The sequence below is a fragment of the Macaca nemestrina genome, chromosome 14 (assembly GCF_043159975.1).
Source record: "Macaca nemestrina isolate mMacNem1 chromosome 14, mMacNem.hap1, whole genome shotgun sequence".
NCBI lineage: Eukaryota > Metazoa > Chordata > Mammalia > Primates > Cercopithecidae > Macaca > Macaca nemestrina.
In genome coordinates, this window is record NC_092138.1 from 82,475,636 (window position 1) to 82,503,275 (window position 27,640).

Below are 27,640 nucleotides of genomic sequence, written 5' to 3' on the forward strand. Positions count from 1 at the left end.
TAGAGACGCAGAGCCGGCTGTGTGGGAGATCGGTGTTTTATTATTACTCAAACCAGTCTCCCTGAGCATTTGTGGATCAGAGTTTTTCAAGATAATTTGGCAGGTAAGGGCTTGGGAAGTGGAGAGTGCTGACTGGTCAGGTTGGAGATGGAAATATAAGGGGTGAGTGAGGTTTTCTTGGGGTCTTCTGCTCCTGTGTGGGATCGCAGAACTGGTTGAGCCAGATTACCAGCTAGGTGGTATCAGCTGAACTGTAGAGTGCAGGGTCTGCAAAATATCTCAAGCCCTGATCTTGGGTTTTACAATAGTGATGTTATCCTGAGCAGCAATTTGGAGACGGTCAGACTCTTGCAGCCAGAGGCCGCATGACCCCTAAACCAAAATTTCTAATCTCATAGTGAATTTGTTAGTCCTACAAAGGCAGCCTGGCCCCCCAGGCAAAAAGTGGGTCTTTTCAGGAAAGGGCTATTATCAATTTTGTTTCAGAGTCAAATCATACACTAAATTCCTTCCCAAGGTTAGTTCAGCCTACACCCAGGAATGAACAAGGACAGCTTAAAGGTTACAGGCAGGATGGCATCAGTTAGGTCTGATCTCTTTCACTGTCATAATTTCCTCAGTTACAGTTTTTGCGAAGGCAGTTTCAACTTCCTACTGTTGCTAGTCCTGAGGACATCTTTTTGGCTCTTTTAACCTTGCCCTTACCTGTTTCCTGATTGATACAGGTTTATCTGTATCATACCATTAGAATGGCTGGCATTACAAGAGATCTTCCAATAGATAAATATATTATTGGCAACTTAGTTATACATCCTAATATACGTTTTTCCTGATATCCTGGAATATTTCAGCCCTAATAATTCTCTTGTACAGACTGAAAGAACCAAAATCAATGTAACTCTCCAATTGGAGAAAAGACCAATTGTGTCATATCTTAAAATCACAGGCGGAGAAAGCTTTAGAATTTATCCTGTACTCTAAGAAAATACAAGGTAGAAGAAAAAATATTTTAACTCTTCCATGTCCGTATTATTCATTAAGATCATTGGTTCCTATGTGGATCATTATATACTTAACTTAGTGCTTACATAGGTGCTGTCTTTTTAAAATAAATGTTACTGACAGGGTCAGCACTGTATAACAATAATTCGTACTACAGTTTTGAGACTACCTAGTAAATTTTCTTTCCGTAGATATAAAAGATCTATGAAGATCAGTGTTTCCCAGCTCTCCTCATCTACCTCCCTGTCCAATATATTTATTCCCTTTTCACTGGTGCCTCCTCCTTTGCATAACCTGTAGACACTGGTCTTTCCCAGGTTTCTACCCTAGATTATCTTTGCTTTCCTTCTATATCATTCTTTTTGAGTAAGTTCATCTACTCCTATTTATTAATTTGCAAACTTAACAAAACTATTTATTGAGTGTCTGCAATGTGCTAACACCATTCTAGATACTGGGAATGGGGTGTTAAACCAAACAAAGTTCTTTCCTTCATGGAGCTTATCTGCTAACAGGAAGATAGACAAATAAGTATATGACATAATTTCAGGTGGTAAAAAAATGTTATGAATGGGCTGGGCACAGTGGCTCACACCTGTAATCCCAGCACTTTGAGAGGCTGAGGTGGGTGCATCACCTGAGGTCAGGAGTTCGAGACCATCCTGATCAACATGGTGAAACTCCGTCTCAACTAAAAATACAAAAAAACTAGCTGGGTGTGGTAGTGGGTGCCTGTAATCTCAGTTCCTCGGGAGGCTGAGGCAGGAGAATCACTTAAATCACTGGGAGGTGGAGGTTGTAGTGAACTGAGATCACGCCACTGCACTCCAGCCTAGGTGACAGAGAGAAACTCTGTCTCAAAAAAAAAAAAAAAAAAAAAAAAAGAGAGAGAGAAAGATAAAGCACAGATACATGTGACAACATGGATAAACCCTGAAAACACTATATTAAGTAAAAGAAACCAATCACAATAAAAGCACATATTGTATGATTCCACTTACGTGAAATATCTAGAATAGGCAAATCAATAGACAGAAAGTAGATTCTGATTCAGTTAGTCCATTTTGGAGCCTGAGATTCTGCATTTCCAATCTATTTCTAGGTGGTATTGACACTGCCAGTCCAAAGGCCTACTTTGAGTAACAAGATGCGAGATGATCTCTAAGATCTTTTTTTACCTTATGAAACAATAATTTAGTTTTCACCGAACTAGCCTAATTATTGCCTTTGCTAAATACTTATTGCATATTCCCGTGTCTATGCCTGGAGACATGCTGTTTCCTCTGCCCAAAATGCTTTCTCTCGAGTTAATTTCTCTTTGATTGCCCAGCCCAAGCTCAATTCCTACTTCTGTGAAGCTGACCTCTCCTAGTTACAAATGCACAGCTCTACCAATGTAACTCATAAGGTGAAAAGAGATCTTAGAGATCATCTCGCATCTTGTTACTCAAGGTAGGTCTTTGGACTGGCAGCATCAATACCACCTAGAAATAGATTAGAAATGCAGAATCTCAGGCTCCAAAACAGACTAACTGAACCAGAACCTGCATTTTAATAAGATCCTCAGGGGATTCATATGTACAGTAAAGTTTGAGAAGAACTGATCCATCATCATCATACTGGTAAAATGAGGGTCACAGGTAAAATGACCAGCAAAGTAGTTAGCACTTGACTTTTCCAGTCAAGGCTTAAAAGCTACATATTTTAATTCATAGTGCAGAGCTTTTTTCACTATACCTTTCCGTTTCCTCGCTGCTAGGAGTTTACTCATATGATACATACTTCTAATTGACTATATGCCTTGTAATAGATTTTATGTTGGTCATCCTATATTATCATTTAATTCTTACATTGTTAATTTTTTCTATGTTTTTTTTTTTGTTTGTTTGTTTGTTTTTTTTTGAGACGGAGTCTCGCTCTGTCGCCCAGGCTGGAGTGCAGTGGCCGGATCTCAGCTCACCGCAAGCTCTGCCTCCCGGGTTTACGCCATTCTCCTGCCTCAGCCTCCCGAGTAGCTGGGACTAGCCACCTCGCCCGGCTAGTTTTTTGTATTTCTTAGTAGAGACGGAGTTTCACCGTGTTAGCCAGGATGGTCTCGATCTCCTGACCTTGTGATCCACCCGTCTCGGCCTCCCAAAGTGCTGGGATTACAGGCTTGAGCCACCGCGCCCGGCCAATTTTTTCTATGTTTATCTATTATTTTCCTAACCTGATTTTAAATTCCTAGATGACAGAGATGGTATATTGGACTTCACTGTATCCAGAGTCTAGACACCTTTCAATGTTTTTTTGTTTCTTTTAAGCACAACTAAGGAAAATTTAAATTATAGAAACTTGAAAATGTGAATAATAACAAAATCTTTCCTAGGTCAGATCAGCATTCTGTGCATGAAGTGAAACAAAAGAGTAAATTATTAAATTGCACCAAAATCTCTACTTTATGTCTACCTTTACAATGTAGAACAGGTTAGATGTTCTTCCTCATATTATGCTCTGGGTTCCTATCTCTGTCATTGTACTTTGCACATTGTATTGTAATTATTTCTTTATAAAACTCTATTCCTTGTTTTCTTGTGTTCTTTGAAGGTTAAGACTATGTCTTATTCATTTTTGTATCTTGTATCTAATATATAGGATGATAATGAATATTTGATGAATGCTTAAATAATAAATAATGTTTTGACCAAATATATTACAAAATAGCCTTAAATCTGAATTTATAATATAGGAGAAAAAAAGACTAATTTTAATATAACAGACTTTCTATAGCTACTTTCTACAGAAAGTTTACCAATTGATAAACTAATTGAAAGTTTACTAATTAAAAAAGAAGATATAAGTCACCCTTATTAACCACTCCTTTGTGGTTCAAATTAGGACCTTTTCTTCATATAAAAGAAGAAAATCCATGAAGAAATAAAGGAAGAGATTTTCCCTGTTTAGGTATCTGGAGAACTTAGTGTTTATCTTCTTCTAGATGTAAAAGAGAAATTTGAGATTAAGGATACATACTTCTCAAGGAAATCCTCCACAAAGAAACTTGCTTTCCATTGGTCCAAGACTGAGGTATCTGTCATTCCCGGAACTGAAACAGCTGAGACTAAAAAGAATAATGGTAAACATTAATCTCTAGAATTTTCTTTTATACTTAATTCAAGAAAGTCAAACATTCACCTTTTACATTATGATTTTATCTTCATTTGTTCACAAATGTATTTTTTGCCAAAGTGATACCTGATTCCAAATATTTAAATAGTCATCCTCATTATCATCAACCTACCCCTGCGCCTCAATCAACTACAGTTAGAACAATATCACATGAACATGTCACCTCATTTTATAGACTCTCTTTTGCTTATACAGCACTACTATTCCAAATAGTCCTTTTCAACTGCTCATGCTATACCTCATGAAACTTCTATTAACCCTTTCAGCTCAAGCTGATACATTCTCCTTGAAGGGCCATAATATTGTAACACTTGGAGACCCAACCGTATACAGTCCTATATTTAAAATTGTAGGTGGCACGCAGTGGCTCACGCCTGTAATCCCAGCTCTTTGGGAGGCTGAGGCAGGTGGATCACTTGAGGCCAGGAGTTCGAGACCAGCCTGGCCAACATGGCAAAACCCCATCTCTACTAAAATTACAAAAATTAGCTGGCATGGTAGTGCATGCCTCTAGTCCCAACTACTTGGAAGGCTGAGGCAGGAGAATACCTTGAACCTGAGAAACAGAGGTTGCAGTGAGCAGAGATCATGCCACTGCACTCCAGCCTGGGCACCTGGGTGACAGAGTGAGACTTTGTAAATAAATAAATAAATTAATTAATTAATTAATTAATTTGTATGTGTATATAGCTTATCTCCCAAACTAGACCCTTGGTTCCTTAAGGAGAAAGACCATGTCATATACTACTGTCAGAATATGCAACTGAGTGTTCTCCCTACCACCAGTGTTACTTCTTACTAGTTTTGTTATCTTTAACAAATCATTTAACATCTAAGCCTGTGCCTCATTGAAAAATATGAAAAAAAAATACAAAAGTTTAGTGGTACTTTGGGAGGCCGAGGCGGGTGGATCACGAGGTCAGGAGATTGAGACCATCCTGGCTAACACGGTGAAACCCCGTCTCTACTAAAAATACAAAAAATTTAGCTGGGTGTGGTGGTGGGCGCCTGTAGTCCCAGCTCCTGGAGAGGCTGAGGCAGGAGAATGGCGTGAACCTGGAAAGCGAATGCAGTGAGCCGAGATCGCACCACTGCACTCCAGCCTGGGAGACAGAGTGAGACTCCATATCAAAATAAAAAAAGAAAAAAGTTTAGTGGTTAAGAGTACAGGTTCTGGAAACACTCTGCCTAGATTTTAATCCTTGGACTGCTATTTATTAACTATATGATATTGGGTAAATATCTGAATCTTTTTGCACCTCCGTTTTTTGTTTTGTTTTGTTTTAATGTACAAACTAGGAAGAATAGCCTTTTCAGAGTGTTGTTGTAAAGATTAAATGTAATGTGGCGTAATGTGGCATGCAAATTGCTTAGAATAGTTTAGGTTCCATAGCCAGTCCCATAACCATTGCTCTCAAAGACTCTTGATTCTCTTGCCTCTCTTTCTCTTCTACCAACTTAGGACAACCCCTACTCTACACTTTCTGTGTATGTACACTAAAACAGTTGAAAATTACTGGAAAAAAAATCACCCAGCCATGCTAAAGGAACTCATTCCAAATTATGACTGTAAATTTCAAATGGCCACCCAACATTGACAGATGATAATAGTATACCCGTTAATAAAACTGGCTTTCTTGACCACAGATGAGGTTAACAACAACAAAAAAGAAACAAACAAAAACAAAACTGGCTTTCTTGCTCTTTAAGACAGCTAATTCACACATTACCCCTTCAAATCTTTAGTGTTCATTCCATTATCCACTTTCAGTGTATGACCTTACCTTCACATAGAAAACTGATACAGAGAACTACCTCATTTTCCACCACCAATTCTACCTACTTACTGGCATAAGTACCTACAAACCCTATCTTCCTATCTACACAGGGGAAGAATTATTTTAGTTCCTACTGAATACTAACTTCTCTAACTGTGCTCTTGATCTTATCCCCTTTTACTCCTGTTATCCTTTTTCTTTCCTGCATTGTCTTATTCTCTTTTTACCAAAATTGTTTCCACTGGCAAACATTTTACAGTCTGTCTCATCCTGTATTGTTTAAAAACCACACATCAAAAACAAAAAAGAATAACTCTTTACTCCACTTCTCCCATAAGTTAGTCCATCATTTAAAAATTTTTCTTTATAGCAAAATTCCCCCAAATATTCAAATTCACTCTCTCACTTTCCCACTTCCCATTATCTTCTCAACATACTCCAATCATATTCCAATATATTCCTATCACACTCCAAATATATTCCAATCATATTAATAACCAATATTCCAGGGAAACCACTCTTGTCAAAGTCATCAATGACCTACATTTAGTCAAGCTAATGGTCAACTCACTATCCTCAGATAACTTGAGCTTTTAACACAAGCCCAATGCATTGGACTACTACTACCTTCTTGAAGCACTTTCTTCTTTAGAATTCGACGCCAGAATCATTTGATTTTCCTGTCTTGCTTCTTAGGTAACTCCTTTTACATCAGACTTTTAACTGTTGGAGTGTTCCAGGGCTCTGTCCTAGGCCTTCTAATCTATTTATACTCATGCTCTCAGTGACTTCATCTAGTTTCACAGGTTTATATGTAATTTGCATATTGAAAACTCCAATTTGAAACTCCAGCTTGTGAAGCAGGTTCACTGTGTACTGATTACCAACTTGTCTGAGTATGGTGAGACAGAATACCCATACACAGGAAGTTACATGAAGCAGATGTATTACTTACAGATAGGTAACAAGGGACAACAGAAGCCTAGGATTCATTGTGAACTGGTCCTGTGAGTCTCAGGAAAGCTGCCCAGGGCAAATGAAGTCTTCATGTGCCACAATTGCACAGCAGCTGAAGAACCCCAGAAAGCAGTCCACCTGGGTTTGATGTTCTGAGGTCAAAGGACGTGCTGGGCTAAAGAACTGAAGGACAGAGCATAGGCTGCTCTGGCTAGCTCCTCCTTTATCTCTGAATGTTGCATTCCCAGCACATTTTATAGTTATTCTTAAGAACTTCAAGTGAGAAAAGGAGGTCAAGGCCACCCAGAGAACTGTCCTGAGCAGCTGCGCTCAAGATTAATATAACCAATTGCCTTCTTAATGATTCCATTTAGATGCCTAATAATCTGGCCAAAGCAGAGTTATTGACTCTGGCCACAAATTGGCTTCTCTATAAGCCTTTCCCTATTTTAGGAAATGGCACTGTCATCTACCTGGTTTCTCAGGTCAAAAACCTAGAAGAAAATCTTCATTATTCTATTTTGTAATACCCTCACTGTTGACAATTTGTAAAATAAGCTAGATTTTAAGCACATCTCACATCTCCATTACTATAAGCCTTGTCCAAGACACTATAATATTTTATCCAGAGTTTAGATTCTGGGCTACTAAAATAGCTCCCTGATAGATTTCCCTGTCTCTACTCTTGACTCCTAATCTGCACCCTTTCTATCCTCCAGACAATCATAACTATCTTTCTACAGCATAAATCAGGTTATATCATTCCCTTTCTTAAAATTGTCCAGTGACTTTCCATATCCACAATTGTCTTAGTCAGTCTACACTGCTATAACAAAAATAGCATAGACTGGGTGGCTCAAACAACAAACATTCATTTCTCACAGTTTTGGAGGCTGGGAAGCCCAAGATTAAGGCACCAGAAGATTCAGTGTCTAGTGAGGGCCCACTTCCTGGTTCATGGGTGGCTGTCTTCTTACTGGCCTCACATGGCAGAAAAGTCAAGGGAGCTCTTTGGGGTCTCTTTTATTAGGGTACTAATCCCTTTCATGAGGACTCCATCCTAATCATCTCCCAAAGGCCCCACCTTCAAATATAAATTTAGGGGGACACAGTCAGTCTATTGCAGCTGTAATAAAAAATAAATAAATAAACAAACTCCCTGTTATGGCCTACAAAGCCTTATTCAGAAATTGCCTACTTCTCAATCCATTTTTCATTACCCAGTCACAATAGCTTAATTTTCTGGTCTTTACACACATCAAGTTCATTCTTGAGTCAGGAACTTTGCATTTGCTTGAAAGGCTTTTCCCCCATATTTTTCATGGTTGTTGCTTTCTCACCATTCAGGTCTCAACTCAAATGTCCTCCTCTTCAGAGAGACATTTCCCTAACCATCTTAGGAAACAGCACTCCCTACTCCCGCAATTTCATATCACTTAGCATTACTGTCTCTTCTCTATATATTTATCAATATCAGATACTAGTTTACATATTTAATGGTTTTATTGCTGTATCCTCCTTACCAGTCTAAAACCCACTGAGAGCAGAGACTACTTCTATGTCTTTTAAGTAACTGTGTCCTTAGTACTTATAACAGTGTTTGGTACATAATATATACCAAGTAAATGCTGTTGACTGACTTGACTCCTCCAAGGAGGCTACTTCTTTACTATTCCATGACTTGATAGAAACAAAAAACTATTTTGTACATATATGCTTAAAAATAATTTTATATTCAGTGTGCCATTACAACTTGAAGTAGGCCTCAGATAGTCAAGAAAAATTCTATTATAATAAAACAAATGTTTACAATGTTAGACTATTTTAAGTCTTCATCATCTACATATCTTTTATTTGGTTTATTCATATCGAATATAAGCTTTCCAATTCCTTATTTAGTTACCTAGATTCTATAATAAAAATACTACGTTGTTAACTTCTTGGAATTCTGACATGCATAGATGCAATGAAATTAGTAAAGCATTGCATATTCTTAATAATTTGCTGTGCTAAACTCTGAAATGGCTTTTAAAGCACATTTTTAAGAAATGAAAACAAACATACCTCTTGTCCATGGCCTCCTAAATTTATTATCAGTAACTGCTACATGGTAACTTTCATCTTGATATAAACATGAAGGAATTCGAAGCAATAAAGCATCTCTGTAAAACTTCTTTCTAACTACATTCTGTGGAAGAAAGAAAGATTAGAAAATCTTTTAACATATACTATTTATCTATCAATATTCAGAATATATTAAAATTATACTTTGAAACTTATGTGATATTTCTTTAAAAGTAATACATGCTCCTTATAAAAAACAGGCATACCTAATCCCAGCACTTTGGGAGGCCGAGGCAGGCAGATCACGAGGTCAGGAGATCAAGACCATCCTGGCTAACACGGTGAAACCCCGTCTCTACTAAAAATACAAAAAATTAGCTGGACGTGGTGGCAGGCGCCTATAGTCCCAGCTACTCAGGAGGCTGAGGCAGGAGAATGGCATGACCCGGAAGGCGAAGCTTGCAGTGAGCCGAGATTGCACCACTGCACTCCAGCCTGGGCAACGGAGTGAGACTCCATCTCCTGGAAACAAACAAACAAACAAAAAACAACGGCAACAACAACAACAAAACAGGCATACCTCACTTTATTGTGCTTTATTCTATTGTGCTCTGCAGATTTTTTTTTTTTTACAAATTGAAACTTTGTGGCAACCCTATGATGAGCAAATCTGTCTGTGCCATTTTTCCAAAAGCATGTGCTCACTTCCTGTGTCACATTTTGGTAACCATCCCAACATTTGAAACTTTTCCATTATTATTCTATCTGTTATGATAATCTATGATCAGTGGTCTTTGATGTTAGTTACCATTGTAATTGTTTGGGGGTGGCATGAACTGCACCATATAAGATAGCAAATTAATTGGTAAATGTTGTGTGTGTTCTGACAAAACAGCCTTCTGTTAGAAGAAGATGCCAACAAAGACTTTCATAGCCAGAGAGAAGTCAGTGTCTGGCTTCAAACCTTCAAAGGACAAGCTGACTCTCTTGCTAGAAGCTAATGCAGTTGGTGATTTTAAGTTGAAGCTAATGCTTATTTACCATTCTGAAAATCCCAGGGCCCTTAAGAATTATACTAAATCTACCCTGTCTATGATCTATAAATGGAACAACAAAGCCTGGATGATGGCACATGCATTTACAACATGGTTTACTGAATATGTATTAAAGGCCCCTTGTAATATCAGTAGTGGTTTGATGTATTCTCCTAAAGATATTTTTTCTAGGTTAAGCTAAAACACATGTGTAAGTACTTGACAAAAAACGGGATCACATTATTTACATATCACTTAGCAATGTGCTTTTTTTCACTAAACAGTATAATGTGGATGTCTTAACTTTTGTTTTATCTTTGCATTATTTCCTTTGTTACAACCAGCAAATTCATTTCTAATTTTTAAAAACATATCTAATAAAGGGAACTGTTTCTTTAAAGGAATGTTAAATCAGTTAATAAGTTTGTAAATGAGTCAGTGTTCTCTTTAATTTGGCTCTGCCTTTACTTTCCAACTTTATCTTCCATTACTCTAACTAGTCTCTCTAAATAGACTAGTCTCTTCACTACCTCCCTTAATGTTCAGTGGTCACTCCCTGGTTACCACCATGGTCTACACTGTACCTCTGAAAATGTCCTGTTATTCTTCTCTATTGAGATCCAACTCATCTTTCAAGGCCTATCTTAAGCAATATCTCTTCTATGAAGCCCTTCCCCAGTGATTCTCATTTCTCACATAATTCATTATTCTATGTATTTGGACAAATGATAATTTCTTGCATTATTTCCCAAGACTTTTTAATGTTTGCTGAAGTGTTATAACATATTCAGTAAGAAGTCCTTATTATCCAAGGATAAGTGGTAAAGAGAAAAAGATTACTTATGGTAATTTATATCAAATAAGGACCAAAGATTCACAGTAAATAGGAAAACAAAAAAAAAGGCCGATTAGTATTTAATCTAAAAAGTGAAAGTTATAAAAAGTTTCATAACAAAATTTCATTTATAATTAGTTATAATTATTACTTTTTGACATAATTTTCCCACAAACTGTATTATATGATGATATGCATGATACTACTCATTGCTTTACCTTTGATCATGAAAAAAATATTTTTAGAAAATGTTTGAAGATTTTCCCAAGGCATCTCTGACTCCTTTGATATTCAAACCATTCTCTTTCTCTTGTCTGTCAACTGATCTAATTTTGCATGATCTTCATAATATCCTTACTTGTTATTTAAGTGGTTCCTCAATACTGTTTTCACGAACTTGACAAAGTCCTGCATCTTTTGCAAGATTTGCCATTGATTAGTATTGTATTTGTATTATATCACAGAGTGTCGTATACCAGCAGAAACCAAAATACCATGGGCAAAAAATAAGTTTCAGGATGTTTGAATACAGACTAATTTTGCAAGTGGCCAATACATATGTTTTGTTATGATGACTTTTGATTCCTACCATGGATATCTTTTAACTACACATTTGCTTCTCTCAGTTATGAGGGAATAATAAAATCAGAAGATGCTTGCATGTGTTTCTCATTTCCTGTAAAATGTAGCACAGTTTTGTTATACTGGAGTAATTTTTTTCTTTGGTAGATGGGGTCAGTGTTACAAAGAAAAAAAATTTAACTTGTCAACTAAGATCGTAAGAACAACAGACTGTTGAATGACAGTTATTCTATTTAGTTTCCTAACAACATGTCTGGGCTCAAAATTTAGCTCTGACAATTATAAAAGCTATTTAACTTATGTGGAAACTAGTTTTCTAACCTATAAAATTGTAAAACCTGTAAAATAATAGTATCTGCATCACAAAGTACTTATGATGATAAAATGATAGTAGGATAGTACAAAAGTAATTGCGGCTTTTGCCATTTTAATTAACTAATGGCAAATTAACGGCAATTCCTTTTGCACCACCCTAATATAATCCATCAGAAGGGTAAAGGATCTCCCACAGAAAGTGGTCAATGCATGCTATTAGTATTATTTTATAAAGATAACTGGGATTCTTTTTTCTCCACTCATTTCAAGAAAGATCACTCCAGATTGTTAGCAAAATCACCCTAAACTTGTCAAGAGTTTCCATTTTTTTTCTCCTGACAGCTTTGGATTCATTTTAATTGTTTGATTTTAATTGTTTGATTATTTTAATTTAATAATTTCCTTCCAAAAGTGGCCTTTTTTTTTTTTTGAGATGAAGTCTCGCTCTGTTGCCCAGACTAGAGTGCAGTGGCGCAGTCTCTGCTCACTGCAACCTCCATTTCCTGGATTCGAGAGATTCTCCTGCCTCAGCCTCCCAAGTAGCTGGGATTACAGATGCCCACCACCATGCCCAGCTAATTTTTTGTATTTTTAGTAGAGACGGGGTTTCACCATGTTGGCCAGGCTGGTCTTGAACTCCTGACCTCGTGATCTGCCCGCCTTGGCCTCCCAAAGCGCTGGGATCCCACCGCGCCCAGCCAAAAGTGGCATTTTAAAGATACTAAATGTGGAAAATAATTTTCAATAAATCTAAAAGTAATTAGACTATTAAACAATCTAAGGATTACTGCAAAATTATCATAAACAAGTTGAGCATCCTTAATCCAAAAATTTGAAATCCAAAATCCAAAACCTGTTGAGTACCAATATGATGCCACATGGGTGGTGAAGATATTGGCACTTTTGCTTTTTGATGGTTAGTTCAGTGTACACAAACTTTGTTTCATGCACAGAGTTATTTTAAATATTATATAAAATTACCTTCAATCTAGGTGGATAAGGTGTATATAAAATATAAATAAATTTTGTGTTTAGACTCAGGTCCCATCCCCAAGATCTCATTTTATATATATAAAAATATTCCAAAATCTGAAAAAAAATCAGAAATCTGAAATACTTTTGATCCTAAGCATTTCAGATAAGGGATACTCAACCTATATTGAATGTAGTTAACACTTTTAACATCATAATTGTCAGTAAATAGACAGTAAGCCACTAACACTCTACCTCATATAAATAGTCTATTGCATGATATTTCAATGCTGAAAACATATCTTCTTTCTTTCAAAGCAGTGCAAACTCCAACATCTGGAAATACAAAAATTAAAATTAAACATTGGTAAAATAGCAAGTCAAGTGCAGAAAATCTCAATCACAAAACTTTGGTTCACTCATTTTTAAAAAGGCTCTGAATGATAATCATTGGTAAAAAATAATATACATTACTATAATTTTAAATCTAATATGAAAATAATGTATATTGATATAAAATTGAATATTTTCTCTTATTGTTTAAACCATATAGCTGTTAGTTGGTTGGTGGAAATATATTTAATGTGATCATTTTGTCACAAAAGAGGTTGAAATTCACAAGACTGTCAGAGTGGTGTTCCCAGAATAACCACATTTCTCAAGTGGTCTTGAAATTGGATAACCAAGGGGAGAACTCTGTGCTGAAACAGTGGAGGATTTGGAAAATTGGGAAACAATTCGTGAAACTGTTTCCATTCTCTCACTTAGAAAATAAGAAGTCTAAAGTCTAAATTTTCTAGTAGCTTGCTCATTTGGAATAAAGCAACTATGGCATATTGGTAAATCAACAAATCCATCTAATGAAGCAATAAGTAAAATTTAGAATGCTGAACTTGTCCGGGATGGTTCTCATTTACTTGAGAACTCAAGGAATTACAGCTTTGAAGTTACTCTAGGACAGAGTAACTTCTGTGTAAAACTTTCAGTAAAACTTTCAGAAACTTTCAGTAAAAAACTAAAAACAAACCTTTAAAACAATTCAGGCCAGGCGCATTGGCTCACACCTGTAATCTTTGAGAGGGTTACAAAAAAAGAAAGCACTTTGAGAGGCTGAGGTGGCAGAGCACTTGAGGCCAAGAGTTTGAGCCCAGCTTGGTCAACATGACGAAACCTCATCTCTACTAAAAATACAAAAATTAGCTTGGCGTGGTGGTGCACACCTGTAGTCCCAGCTACCCAAGAGGCTGAGGCACTAGAATTGCTTGAGCCTGGGATGTGGATCCAGGTTGCAGTGACTGACCCAAGATCACACCACTGTACTCCAGCCTGGGCAACAGAGCCAGACTCTATCTCAAAACAAAAACAATCCAGAGCACAATTAGTTTATTAATGACTCAGAAGGATTTTTGGATATTACAATATGTTTTCCAATTAAAATGAGACACATATGTTATCTGAATTGTCTTTAATAGTGTTAGGTTCTGTGGTGTGGAGAATATATAGTGTGGCCACTCTCTTTCACTCCTAAACAAGACCAATGTGGCATTATTTTACTAGTGGCTACTTCTCTAAGAATATTTCCCATCATTGCACCTCTATGTCTTTTCCACCCAGTGTATCATTGATCTTTCAAGCAAATATTGATTCTAGAATTTCCATTTCTTGGTGTTGCACTTTCAGAAGAAACTGATCGTCTCATTCTAAAAGACATGTCAAAAAGTTAACAACAAACTAAACTCTACTGATTGTACCCATTCAGCTTATTGTCAGCATTTATATTAACTTTTCTTTTTTTGTGAAGCCTAGTATTTCTATTAGCTTCATATTTATCACTCTCACCAATTACCTTAAGAAATAATTACTTTTGTATTGAAGTCAACCACTGAAATTCATGCTAAATATGGACTACTTAATAAGATGCCATATGTTATATACATGCTTAGAACCCCATTTATCAAGTTTATTTCATTGCAATACAGATATCGAATACATCTAATAGTGGTGGGTGGATGCAAAAAAGATAGATTGCTCTTATTTCTAAAACCAAAGATACGGCAGAAACAAACAAAATCATGGTTAGAGAGTGGGGAATTTAAATTTATCTAGTTTTGAATTGCAGCAATTCTCAAATTTTTTTTTTTTTTTTAACCTTTTTCTAAAGATTTTCTCTCATGCTACTTCCTGACTGACATCTACTGGGCCAAAATGGAAATGCACACGATAATGAGGTCAGGCACAAGGCCAGGAAGTAAGCTTTCCCAAGATGATGATGATGATGATTAATTAATTAATCAAATCATTTTTTGAGACAGAGTCTCCCTCTGTCCCCCAGGCTGGAGTGTAATGGTGCGATCTCAGCTCACTGCAACCTCCAGCTCCCGGGTTCAATAGATTCTCCTGCCTCAGCCCCCTGAGTAGCTGGGATTACAGGGGGATGCCACCTTGCCCGGCTATTTTTGTATTTTTAATAGAGACGGGGTTTCGCCATCTTGGCCAGGCTGATTTCGAACTCCTGAGCTCAGGCAATCCTCTCGCCTCAGCCTCCCAATGTGCTGGGATTACAGGCTTGAGCCACCATGCCAGACCCCAAGGTTATTTAAAAGCACTCACAGGTGAATGTGAATCTTCGGGCTGGCTCCCCACCTCTCCCCACCAGCCTAAGGTATCAGGAGCTTTCTGCCTTTTTCACTCCCTCGCATAAAAACCGCACTTTAAAAAACCGTAAGATCCGCCGGAAGCGGTGGCTCACGTCTGTAATCCCAGCACTTTGGGAGGCAAGGCGGGCGGATCACTTGAGGCCAGGAATCCAAGACCATCCTAGGCAACATAGCAAAACCCTGTCTCTACAAAGAATACAAAAATTAGCCTGGGCCAGGTGTGGTGGCTCACACCTGTAATCCCAGCACTTTGGGAGGCCAAGGCGGGTGGATCACTTGAGGTCACGAGTTTCAGACCAGCCTGGCCAACATGGCGAAACCCCGTCTCTATTAAAAATACAAAAATTAGCTGGGCATGGTGGCGCCCACCTGTAATCCCAGCTACTCGGGAGGCTGAGGCAGAAGAACCGTTTGAACCCGGGGGGCAGAGGTTGCAGTGAGCTGAGATCGCACCACACTGCACCCCAGCCTGGGGGACAGGGTGAGGCTCCGTCTCAAAAAACAAAACAAAACAAACAAAAAAAAGCCGGACATGGTGGCGGACGCCTGTAATCCCAACTACTCAGGAGGCTGAGGCAGGAGACTCTCTTGAACCTGGGAGGCAGAAGTTGCAGTGAACCGAGATCACGCCACTGCACGCCAGCCTGGGCGACAGAAGAGCGAGACTCTGTCTTAAAACAGACAAAACCATGACACCGCAGAGAAAGCGAGGTGCACTTATTTTCCCTTATTGTTTAGCCCATATGACTTCTAGCTGATGTTTTTTCTCCTGACAGCTGTGGATTCATTTTAATTGTTTGAAATCCCACCAGCATCTCTGAGCCCTTCACATCTTCTATTCTCGGGTTAAGTGGACGGTGGGTCTGAGGTTTTGTCTCTACAGAGCCACATCGGTGGGGCCTCACAGATGTGTTTTCCTGAGATTCCTGAGCTGCCATACTTCTTTGGTCCCACAGGACCTTTTCTTCCCCTCAGCCCTCAAAAAACACCCTCTCACCTGCCTTCAGCCTCTCACGGCTCCTACCTGAGGTAAAATCGCCACCTGCGAGGTCTTCCTGGGGTAAAATTCGCGCCCACTGGACACGTGACCGCTGAGCCTGGACTCTGTGCTTCCATTGGCCAGACCAGGCCCCGCCCCTGGCCCGCCCCTTGGGCTCCCGACACTTCTGTCGGTGAGTGGGCACAGCCTAGGGAGCTGAGGCTTGTGGGGTCCGAGGCTGCAGCCTGGGCAGCGCCGAGGTCCTCGGGAGTGAGCAGAACCCTTGTAGCACTGGGCGGAGTGTGACGGTGGAGAAGTCGGCGTGAGGCCAGAAAGAGTTGGGTGTGAAGGGCTGGGAAGACCACTCTTTGGGAGTGACAGCTCCATGTTGTTAGCCAGGCCGGGCAAAACGCGGCAGGGTTAGCAGGAGGGCGAGGGCAGAAGCCTTCCAGAGGTAAGGGTGGGAGGATTTAGCAATCACACAGATTCAGGGAAAGAGGAAGGCAAGAGGGAGGAGGCAAATGTGCCTCAGAGGTCTGGCTAGGTGTGGGTCATGGCTTGGTAGCAGAAGAACTTTTGAGGAGGGGTTAGGAAGATACTGCTTTTCAATTGGCGCAGGTGGATTTTATACCTTAATTAAAGCCACCCCCTTACATACACACATTTAAGTATCACTAGACTCGCCTGATAAGGAATAATTATTCTTTCCTCCATATTTCTTAACTCCCGTCTTTTCCATGAAACGGCTTGGCATTAAACTCCTTCCCAGAAGATTGCAAGAAGTAACATGCATTTATTTATTTTACCAACACATGGGTGTCTTTTGTGTTGATTGTTCAAATACTAATGGTGAAATGTCAGTGGGTAAGTCACTTTATTTTCTTAAGTTACTTCCTTTATTTTGTACGGGCGTGTGCAGTTTGCTTCAGTTATATGGATTTAATGTTTGACAATAATCAGTTTTAAAGATACTCACCTAACATTGAAGTGCATTAATCATCCTGTGTTCTTGGATGTCTACCTTTTATTAAAATTAATTTTAAATTAAATATCTTTGTAAAAGTTAAAAAAAACTGGCTGGGCGTGGTGGCTCACGCCTGTAATCCCATCACTTTGGGAGGCCAAGGCCAGCAGATCACCTGAGGTCAGGAGTTGGAGACCAGCCTGGTCAACATGGTGAAACCCCATCTCTACTAAAAATACAAAAAAAAAAAAAAAATCAACCGGTGTGGTGGCACACCCCTGTAATCCCAGCTACTTGGGAGGCTGAGGCAGGAGAATTGCTTGAACCTGGGAGGCAGAGGTTGTAGTGAGCCAAAATCATGCCACTGCACTCCAGCCTGGGGGACAGAGCAATATTCTGTCTCAAAAACAAACAAAAAAAACCAAAAACCAAAAATAACACATGCTTATCCTCACTATAACCAGGAAAACCACCCAAAGATGTATACAGAGAAAGTAATCTCCATTCCCACCCCAACTCCCAGGTAACCAGTATTAACAATCTGGGTTGATTCTTTTCACATTTTGTCGTATGTTCATACAAATTTATTCAAATATGCATATACAATGTTGATCGGCTAATTATATATAAAAATTAGTACTTTTTAAAAATAGCTGTATAATATTTTATGGTAACTACATGCCATGATTTATCTAAACATTCCACTACTGATAGATTAACAGATTGTTTCCAGTTTCCTACCTTGACAAATAATGCTGCAGTAAGAATTCTTGGACCATATGCTCTTGAGTACTTTCTGTGGCATAGATTTGTTTTGGCCTGCTGGCTCAAATTGTAAGAGCATTTCAAATTTAACAGATATTGCCATTTTTCCTTCCAAAAATGTATAGCACTTTACATTAATGGTACCAGAAAGGGATCATCATTTTCCTGAATACCCAACAGTACTGAATATATTGCTCTTCAGAAATTTTTGCCAGGCCGATACATGAAAAATTCTGTCTTGTTTTAATTTGCGTTTCTCTAACTACTGCTGAGATTAAACATGTTTTAGATGTTTATGAACCCTTTGAATTTCTTCTTCCATGAATTGTCTAATTATGCATGTGCCTGTGTATGTGTGTATATGTGTATGCATCTGTATGTTTGTGTGTGTATGAGATCAAATGATTTTCCTACTGGGTAGGTTGTCTTTTTGAAAATCTAGTGTAAAGGTGCCTTAGTTAAAATCAGGCTTAGCTGTATAAATAACAGAAAATTCCAAAATAATATTAGATATATTTCTCTTTCATATAAATGAAGTCCAGAGGTACGAAGGTTAAGGACTGATATGACACCTCTGCCCCACTAAGTCCTCCGGGACTTAACTTCCTACCAGCTCATTTTCCTGATATTTCTGTGTAGTGGTCCTTGTTTTCATGGTCTCAGGTGGCAGTTTCTGTTTCAGGAAGCAGAATGGAGGAAGGCTGAAAAGGAGCAAAGGCGAAAGGCACAATGTCTTTTTATATATATGTAACTTAAATTGTAAAATATAATGTTCACATAGAAAAGGAATGTTCATATAGAAATATGATGTTTACATAGAAACTATACCACAATGTATAGTTATAAAAATTATTTTAAGGAAACATCCATGGAGCCTCCCCTCAAGTGAAGAAACAGAGCATTGGAATTTCAGAAGCCCGCTTTTCCTTTCTAATCACAACTCTCCCTAGAGGAAGTCTCCCTCTAGACCTAGAGATTACTATAATTCTGACTTTATGGTAATCATTGCCTTGCTTTTCTTTAAAGTGTTTCACCCAAGTATGCATTTCTAAATGACATAGTTTGCCTATTTTTGAATCTTGGTGTTTGTGTTACTTTGGTTCTTGCTTCTTCCATGTTTATTGTATATGATGATTCAATTTCATCAATTTCGTTCAATGTATTGTATATGATGATTTCAATTATATATGATGATTAAATAGGATACAACAGTATCCTATTTTGTAAACATATTTCAGTTTATCCATTCAACTGTTGATGGACCTTTGGATTATTCTAATTTTTGTCTATTACAAAGAATGCTACTACAATATCCTTGTATATGTATCCTAGTACACATATATGTTTCTCTGGAATATAGATTTAGGAAAAAGTTTTGGATTATTGAGTATACATATCTTCATATTTATTGACTAACACCAAACTGTTTTCCAAAGTGATTATACCAATTCACATACCCATCAGTAATATTTAACAGTCTCTACTGCTCTATATCCTTACCAACCCTTAGCAATTTCATACTTGAAAATTTTGAGATCTAGTAGATGTCTAGTTGTCTGTTAAGGAAGTTTCCCATTAGCTGCCACATGACTCTTCTGCTTACATCTCATTTGCCAGGCCCCAGTCACATGGTCACATTTAGTTGCAGTAAAGGCTGGAAGGTGCAGTGTTCATTCTGAACAGTTGCATGCAGAGTTACGATTTGGAGATTCTATTATTAATATAAGAAAAAAACGTATATTAGGAGATACACGGCAATCTCTGCCACATTCAGAATACTAACTTAAAAATAGCTGCTAGGCTGGGTGCCATGGCTCACGTGTGTAATCCCAACACTTCGGGAGGCTGAGGCAGGAGGATCACCTGAGGTCAGAAGTTCAAGACCAGCCTGGCCAACGTGGTGAAACCCTGTCTCTACTCAAAATACAAAAATTAGTCAGATGTGGTGGTGGGTGCCTGTAATCCCAGTTACTCAGGAGGCTGAGGTAGGGAGAATCACTTGAACCCGGGAAGCAGAAGTTCCAGTGAGCCGAGATCATGCCATTGCACTCCAGCCTGGGTGACAGAGTGAGACTCCATCTCAAAAAAGAAAAAAAAAAATTAGCTGAGTGTGGTGGCACGCACCTGTAATCCCAGCTACTTGGGAGGCTGAGGCAAGAGAATCACTTGAACTCGGGGGACAGAGGTTCCAGTGAGCGAGATCATGCCACTGTACTCTAGCCTGAGTGACAGAGTGAGACTCTGTCTCAAAAAAAAAAAAGAAAGAAAGAAAAGAAAAAAAGCTAAATTTTATTTAGCACTCATTATGTGCCAAGCACTATTCTAAACACTGTGCAACAACTCATAAGCTAGATAAATGTACAAATATTACAAACTCCAGTTTACAGAAGAGAAACCTGGGGCATTGACCACTTAAGTCTCTTACCCAAGATGAGCTTGGAAGTATGAGACAGAGTTGCAAATCCAGGCAGTCTGACTTCAGAGCCCAAACTGAACGAGATCATACACTCTCTAAAACGAATATTTGCTCTTGAGTCATCCATGTTTTGTAAATGTTTTCTCCCCGTTCATTTTGGTGAATTTCTAAGGATAGTTTTATTTCTATATTTGCAGATAATTTTATATCTAAATCATCTGTTTTTTTCTTAGTGGCTAATGTTTCCGCATCATTATTTCTAAAATCGTGCACATGATGAGAATCTTAGAACAATTACTTTTCCCTATAAATTTTAATTAACCATTATTTGCACCATTGTTGTTTTGAACCTAAATGGAAATAAAACAAGTTGAAATAAAACACACTTGAATATAAACTAAGCTGAGGATGGGAAGGAGGAAAAAAATCCCTCTACTGTCCAGACCAATTCCATGCATTTACAGAAATCTCTTATAATAATATCAAACTTCATTGTTGTACTCACACACTGTGCTGTTAAGGCTATATTAATAACATTTAATGTTTATTGAGAACATACTTTGTGCCAGGCACAATACTAGGCACTGATGATGCAAAAAATAGGGAAAACAAATATTTGCCTCCAAGAAGCTCACAAATCCTTGTATGAGTTGCTCTTATTTTTCTTCTCTTTAGGCAATTCTAAACACTGCTGCCAGGATGATATTTCTAAAACAGTTGAGAATACCACTTCCCTGCTCAAATTGTTTCAGCTGTCACCACAGCATAAAATCTGAAATCTTAAGCATGGAACAACTACCCACTCAACCCCATTTATTGTGAAATCCTGAACCATTGGCCATTCTCTGAAAGAGATTCTCCTACTCCTAAGTCTTTGTTCCTGCTGATTTATTTTGTACTCTGATCACATGTTGAAATCCTACTTACTCTATAAATTTTAGTTTAAATATTTCCTCCTCCCACTGGCACTCTTATTGAGAGTCAGTGGTTACCTTTTGTCATTCCTACAATTTTTGTTAATATCCCACTTTGGGCACTTTCCATGTTTTGCATTATAATTGTTTTGTTCACTTCTGCCTTCCCCACCAGACTTCAATCTTCTTGAGATCGTGGGCCATGGACCATGTCTTAATTATCTTTATGTAAGTAGCACAGTGCCCTATCCAGAGTAAGCACTGTGATGAATATTTAATTTAATTCACTTCTTAACATCTGGCACTAGGTCATTTTGAAATAATGACTATCAATTTTTTTACACTTCCTATTAAATATAGGCTTTCAGTGTTTTTGCAGGAGCAATGGTGTGTGAAATATTACACACACACATATACATGCCTGTGCAAAATGGACATGGTATGAATATAGCAGATAATCAGCTCGAGACAGAATTGCAGATTAGCTCAAACCAGATCATGCAGAAAATCTGGATATATGGAATGAAAAGTATTGCACAAATGTATTACATAAGTAATTTATTGTCTTCTGGCTGCTAATTTATAGGTGTAACCTCACATACTGTCTTTTGATCACCATTAAGGGACTGTTTTGCGCCAATAGGCTGAGAGCAAACATTTTAATACAACATATTCAGTCTAATTAAGCTGGATAATTACTGCTGGAAAAGAGCTATGGTAGCAACAGCATGTAAATAAATTTTTGCAAGTATAGAAGGGAAACCTAACATTTCATATTCATGTAGATTATCTCTTTTCAAATACAAGAAGACAAATGTTATTCTAGCCTATTTTGGCAGTATTCGTCTCTGTAAATACTATTACTTTTCTCTGTCCCATATGTTCAACCCTTCAACATTTTTCTGATTATGAACCATTTCACGTATCGTATGCTTACTGGATCTTTTACACACATTGAAAAATTCAGGTAAGCTAAGATTCTTGCTGTAAACTTTACCCATGCCTAGACTTCACTTTGTAACCCAGAAGAAAGAGTGGTAATTGGGTCACCATTTCCACGGGAAAAGTAGAAGTACTAACCCGATACTTTCACCTCTCCCTGGGTAATATTTACCCTAAAACCTTGCACATTATATGGTTCAGTGAAGTTAAGCAATTTGCCCAGAAATACATAGGCAGATCAAGAACTCAGGTCTTCTGACTTCTACCCTGTGAGGTGTAGTTGTTTACTTATTGATTTATCCATCAATTATTTTTAAGCATATATTATATGCAAGGAAATATGCTAGTTGGGGAAAGCAAATTGACTCTACTCTTTCAATGTGATAGGGAAAATAAGCCATTTACATAAATATTATTCCCTAAGAAAATTAACGTTAAAGAGTATGGAAATTTAAAAAAATAAATAACACGTTATTATTTCAACAAATTATAGAGATGCAAAACTTTGATTAGATAACTCATTTAGATATTTTACCAGATTAACCACACCAATGGGAAGTCTAGCTGTTTGGACCACAAAAGCCACAACATAGCACCACTATGTACTTAATGGAAGATGAACCAACTTGCAAAATAAATAACATCCGAAGGTCTAAACTTGCAAATTCGAACTAGAATAAGTTATAATAAATGTCTCAAATATCCAGGTTAACAAACATCATCCTTATAAAATGTGGGAAAACTCTTATTTCTTTCTCTCACCAAAATAAGGCTTAATGTTGTTTGAGGTATCCTTGGTTGCTTTTATGCCTTGTATTTAAAAATGAAGGAGATGGGCATTGGACTGAATTTGGGAAGAAGGATGTTACATTAATAATAATTTCATGGCTGGGCACGGTGGCTCATGCCTGTAATTCTAGCACTTTGGGAGTCTGAGATGGGCCGATCACAAGGTCAGGAGTTCAAGACCAGCCTGACCAACATAGTGAAACCCTGTCTCTACTAAAAATACAAAAAATTAGCTGGGCGTGGCAGTGAGCACCTGTAATTCCAGCTACTCAGGAGGTTGAAGCAGGAGAATCACTTGAACCCAGAAGGCAGAGGTTGCAGTGAGCGGAGATTGTGCCACTGTGTTCCAGCCTGGGTGACAGTGCGAGACTCTCTCAAAAAATAAAAATGATAATAATTTCATATGCAAGAAAAATCATTTTATGAAAAGCTGAAGGTAGACCTTTCCCATAAATAAAAAGATTTTGTAAAACAATTCTCATAATTTTATATTTTCGATTTAGACTTAATCTTGTATCTCAGAATGTAAACTAATTCAACAAATGATTTTTGAATACCTACTGTGTGCTCAGTCTGTACAACTTCAGGAGAAAGACAACTTGTGTTGTCTCTTACAGGAAAGAAGAATAGCTAGAAACAGTAATGTTATTGACCACCAACTGACCACCTATTGATCATTAATATACTATTGACCACCTTCGTTAAGTAACCTTCTTTGTTTTCTGGCTTCCTGGATTATTTCACTGGTTCTGTGCCTGGGCTCTTTATCATTTTGTTAGAAAATAGCAAAACCAGAAAATCAGGCTCGTTAGTTACTTAGCACAGCATATATCTGTAGCTAGACCTTCAATGCCAGTTGTCAATCATTATTTCCCTTCATTTGTTATAGAAAGAGTGTGTTGGTATATGACAGCAATATTCTAGGTGTGAGAAATAGAGTCTCAAACAATACATTATCTATGTATCTATTTATTTATTTAGAGATAGAGTCTCGTTCTGTTGCCCAGGCTGGATTGCAGTGGTACTATCTCAGCTAACAGCAACCTCTGCTTCCCGGGTTCAAGCGATTCTCCTGCCCCAGCCTTCCGAGTAGCTGGGATTACAGGCGCCCACCACCAAGCCTGGCTAATTTTGTATTTTTAGTAGAGATGGGGTTTCACCATGTTGGCAAGACTGGTCTCGAACTCCTGACCTCAAGTTATCCGCCCGCCTCAGCCCGTCAAAGTGCTGGAATTACAGGCGTGAGCCACCCCGCCCAGCCCTATCCCTTTATTTCTAAACGCCCCCTTATCGTATTCTAACAACATCTAGACCAGTGGTTCTCAATTGGAGGTAATTCTGTCCCTCAAGGGGACATTTGGGCATGTCTGAAGATGTTTTTGTTTGTCAAAACTTGGGGAAAGCCAGCCTGGCTCTGCAGCTCCCACCTGCTCCTGCTACTCGGATGCGGCCTTCACCTGCCAGGCCCTTCCCCGCTAGCTTGGGGCAAGCAGAGCTGCATCCAGTGGAAATAAAGCCGTTCCAGGATTATTGAAAACTGAGCAGCAACCTTGGGAGTCCTGGGTCGTCACATACTCCCCAACTGGAAGGTCTTTTTCTGGCATCAATTCCCATCTCAAGGCCCTGCCTTTCACCTACGGTGGTAGAGTGTTCCGTACGCAGCGCATCAACCTTCACGAGCAGGCCTCCCCACCAGATGTCCTCCGCTGGATGCCTAAGCCTTGGGAGCAACGGGGCCTCCTGGAGAAGAGCCTTCCCGACGGGCAGAGGAGTCTGGGTCCCCAGGGGACAAGGAACCTGGGTTGCCCTCACACCGGGAGCTTGTATGTAGATTATAAATATATAAAGGGGAAAGGGGTGGGTTGGGAGGGGTTGTGGGGCTGGAGCCCCACTTCCCCTCCTCCCCGTACCCCTGGTCCCCTGTCCCTGGGGCTGTTAACAAAGAGTAATAAAATGATTAAAAAAAAAAAAAAAAAAAAAGGCCAGGCGCGGTGGTTCACACCTGTAATCCCAGCACTTTGGGAGGCCGAGGCGGGTGGATCACGAGGTCAGGAGTTCGAGACCAGCCTGGCCAACATGGTGAAACCTCGTCTCTACTAAAGATACAAAAAATTAGCCGGGCATGGTGGCGCGCGCTTGTAATCCCAGCTACTCAGGAGGCTGAGGCAGGAGAATCGCTTGAACCCGGGAGGTGGAGGTTGCAGTGAGCCCAGATGGCACCATTGCCCTCCAGCCTGGGTGACAAGGTGAGACTCCGTCTCAAAAAAAAAAAAAAAAAAAAAAAAAAAGAAAAACCTGGGGGAAAGGGTCCTGATATCTAATAGGTAGAGGCCAAGAATATTGCTAAATGCCCTGCAATGAACAGAACAGACTCCATGCTCCCCAAAAAGAATGACCTGTTCCAAAATAAGAATAGTATTTACTACTGATTAAAGGAAATTTAAGAAATCTTGATCTAGACTAATCTAGTCCCACACTCTTCACACTCTTCACACCCTTCTAGTTGTATATGTGAAACCTACCTCATTTCCTGCAGGTGACCTCACGTTCTGCTTGAATGGGAGGTTGTGTTTTTTCCACTTTTCTCTTTTTATCTCAAAACGTCTATTTAGCCTCATTTGGCATTTTCTTATTCTCTTCTTTCTATGAATAAGTATTTTTCTTTCTAAGATATTCTCTTTCAATCTTTGTGCCTTATCTTATTCCCCAAATTATTTATACCTACAAAAATGCATTCTGTATCACAGGATACAAACAGATAAGAAAGGCAGAGTACTATTTCCCTTGGATGCAACATATCCCCACTTACCTCCTCCAAAATTTAGTTCGTAAGTGTTTTCCTCTCGTGTACATCTTCATTCTGTCTCCTACAATGGCTTTTCTGTGTCTAAAACGTGCTTCATTATATTCTATCCTAAAATATTTTCTAACACTGTTATTTTGAACCTTCTACTTTTAAAGTTTTCTGTATTCCCTATGACTCCACTACCTCTTTCTTAGACTACTGTAATTTTCTCCTAGCTGTTCTCCCAGCCTCTAATCTAGTCTACATAGTGCTGTAGAATAAAATTATATTCACTACTCTAATTAAAGTCCTTCAGTAGTTAACCAATAATAACTTTGATATGTCAAGCATCTCCTATTTTCAAGGTACTAAGCTTGGTACTTAAGTTAGTATTAGTCTCTCTATTATGTAAAAGAGGAAACTGAGGTTTAAAGAGGCCAAGTGACTTGCTCAAAACTACATAGCTAGAAAGTGAGGGGCCAACCCAAGTCTAATGCTGAAGTTTGCATGTTTCATACAACTCTTCGTTTCCTAAGGAATGAATTCTAAACTCCTTAGCGTGGCCTTCAGGACTCTTTGTGATCTGGTTCCAAGCTTTTTCCAGCTATTGCTGACCTTCATCCACCCCACACTATTGTTAAATAACTATTGTTTTCCCCATACTATCTTTGCTTTCATCTCTTCTGTTTGCTCCTTCTCTTATTGTATTATCTTAGTCTGTTTTCTATTGCTTATAACCAAATACCTGAAAATGAGTTATTTATAAGAAAAGGGACTTATTTTTTACAGTTATGGAGGCTGAGAAGTCCAAAATCAAGGGGTCGCATTTGGTGAGAGTTCTTGCTGGTGGGAGCTCTGCAAAGTCCCCAGGTGGTACAGGGTATCATATGGCCAGGGGGATTAGCATGGTAGATCAGGTCTCTCTTCTTAAAAAGCTACCAATCCCACTCCTATGATAACCCATTAATTCATTAATTCATGAATGGGTTAATCCATTCGTAAAGGCAGAGCCCTCATGACCCAATCACCTCCTACAGGCCACTTCTCTCAATACTGCCACATTGGGGATTAAATTTCAACATCAGTTTTGGAATGAACAAATATTCAAACCATAGCATATACCCTCTATCTGCACATCCCCATAGGTCCAAGCACTTACCCACCTTTGAAAGCCAATTCAAGCTTCCCAGCTAAATTCCCTGATCTTCTCTGATCGGTTCTTTTCTTTTTTACTGGTAGAGCTTTTCTCACTTTCAAATTTTGTTATCATTAATTGTATGTATGCTCTTTTGTCCTTCTTCTACTCAGACCTCCTTTAGAGCAGGGAATTTGTTATGTGATAGTAACATTTTTGTGTAGCATTTTACAAACACTCTTTCATGTATGTTGAGAACCTGGCAAAGAGTAGGAGCTTAGTAAATGTTTATTTGGTTCTAATCTTCATAGCAACTCTCCAAGGTATTATTATGCTTTGCTAATAGTAAGGAAACTAAAGCTCAGAGATGTTAAGCGACCTGCCCAAGGGCATAAATGTTCCAGGATGACACAAGCTCCAACTGGAAAGTTCTGTCTCCAGTTGAAAGTTATTTCTACTACCCTACCTATGGCATCAGAGTTTTGTTTCCCCATGTATATCCTATCTCGATACCGTGGTAAATGTATGAGTAAATGTCTGTTAAGATTCTTTCATGAGAATCATGAGAGATTTATTGGTCATCAAAA

General features: G+C 38.6%; 1 protein-coding gene across 2 annotated transcripts in view; it reads right to left on the reverse strand.

Annotated features, from left to right (window-relative positions):
* The window catches only part of SHOC1 (shortage in chiasmata 1), a 124,406-nt gene that overhangs the window by 89,272 nt on the left and 7,494 nt on the right, over positions 1 to 27,640 (reverse strand). The window contains exons 2-4 of one of the 2 annotated variants that reach the window (XM_011740363.3): positions 12,963 to 13,043; positions 8,970 to 9,093; positions 4,015 to 4,102 (exon numbers count right to left, since the gene is read on the reverse strand). In XM_011740363.3, coding sequence (XP_011738665.2) covers positions 4,015 to 4,102; positions 8,970 to 9,093; positions 12,963 to 13,007 — 257 coding nt within the window. In that variant the 5' untranslated portion in view covers positions 13,008 to 13,043. Of the gene's footprint in view, positions 1 to 4,014; positions 4,103 to 6,903; positions 6,929 to 8,969; positions 9,094 to 12,962; positions 13,044 to 27,640 lie in introns of those variants that run through there. The other variant, XM_071078157.1, reaches the window with a different exon arrangement.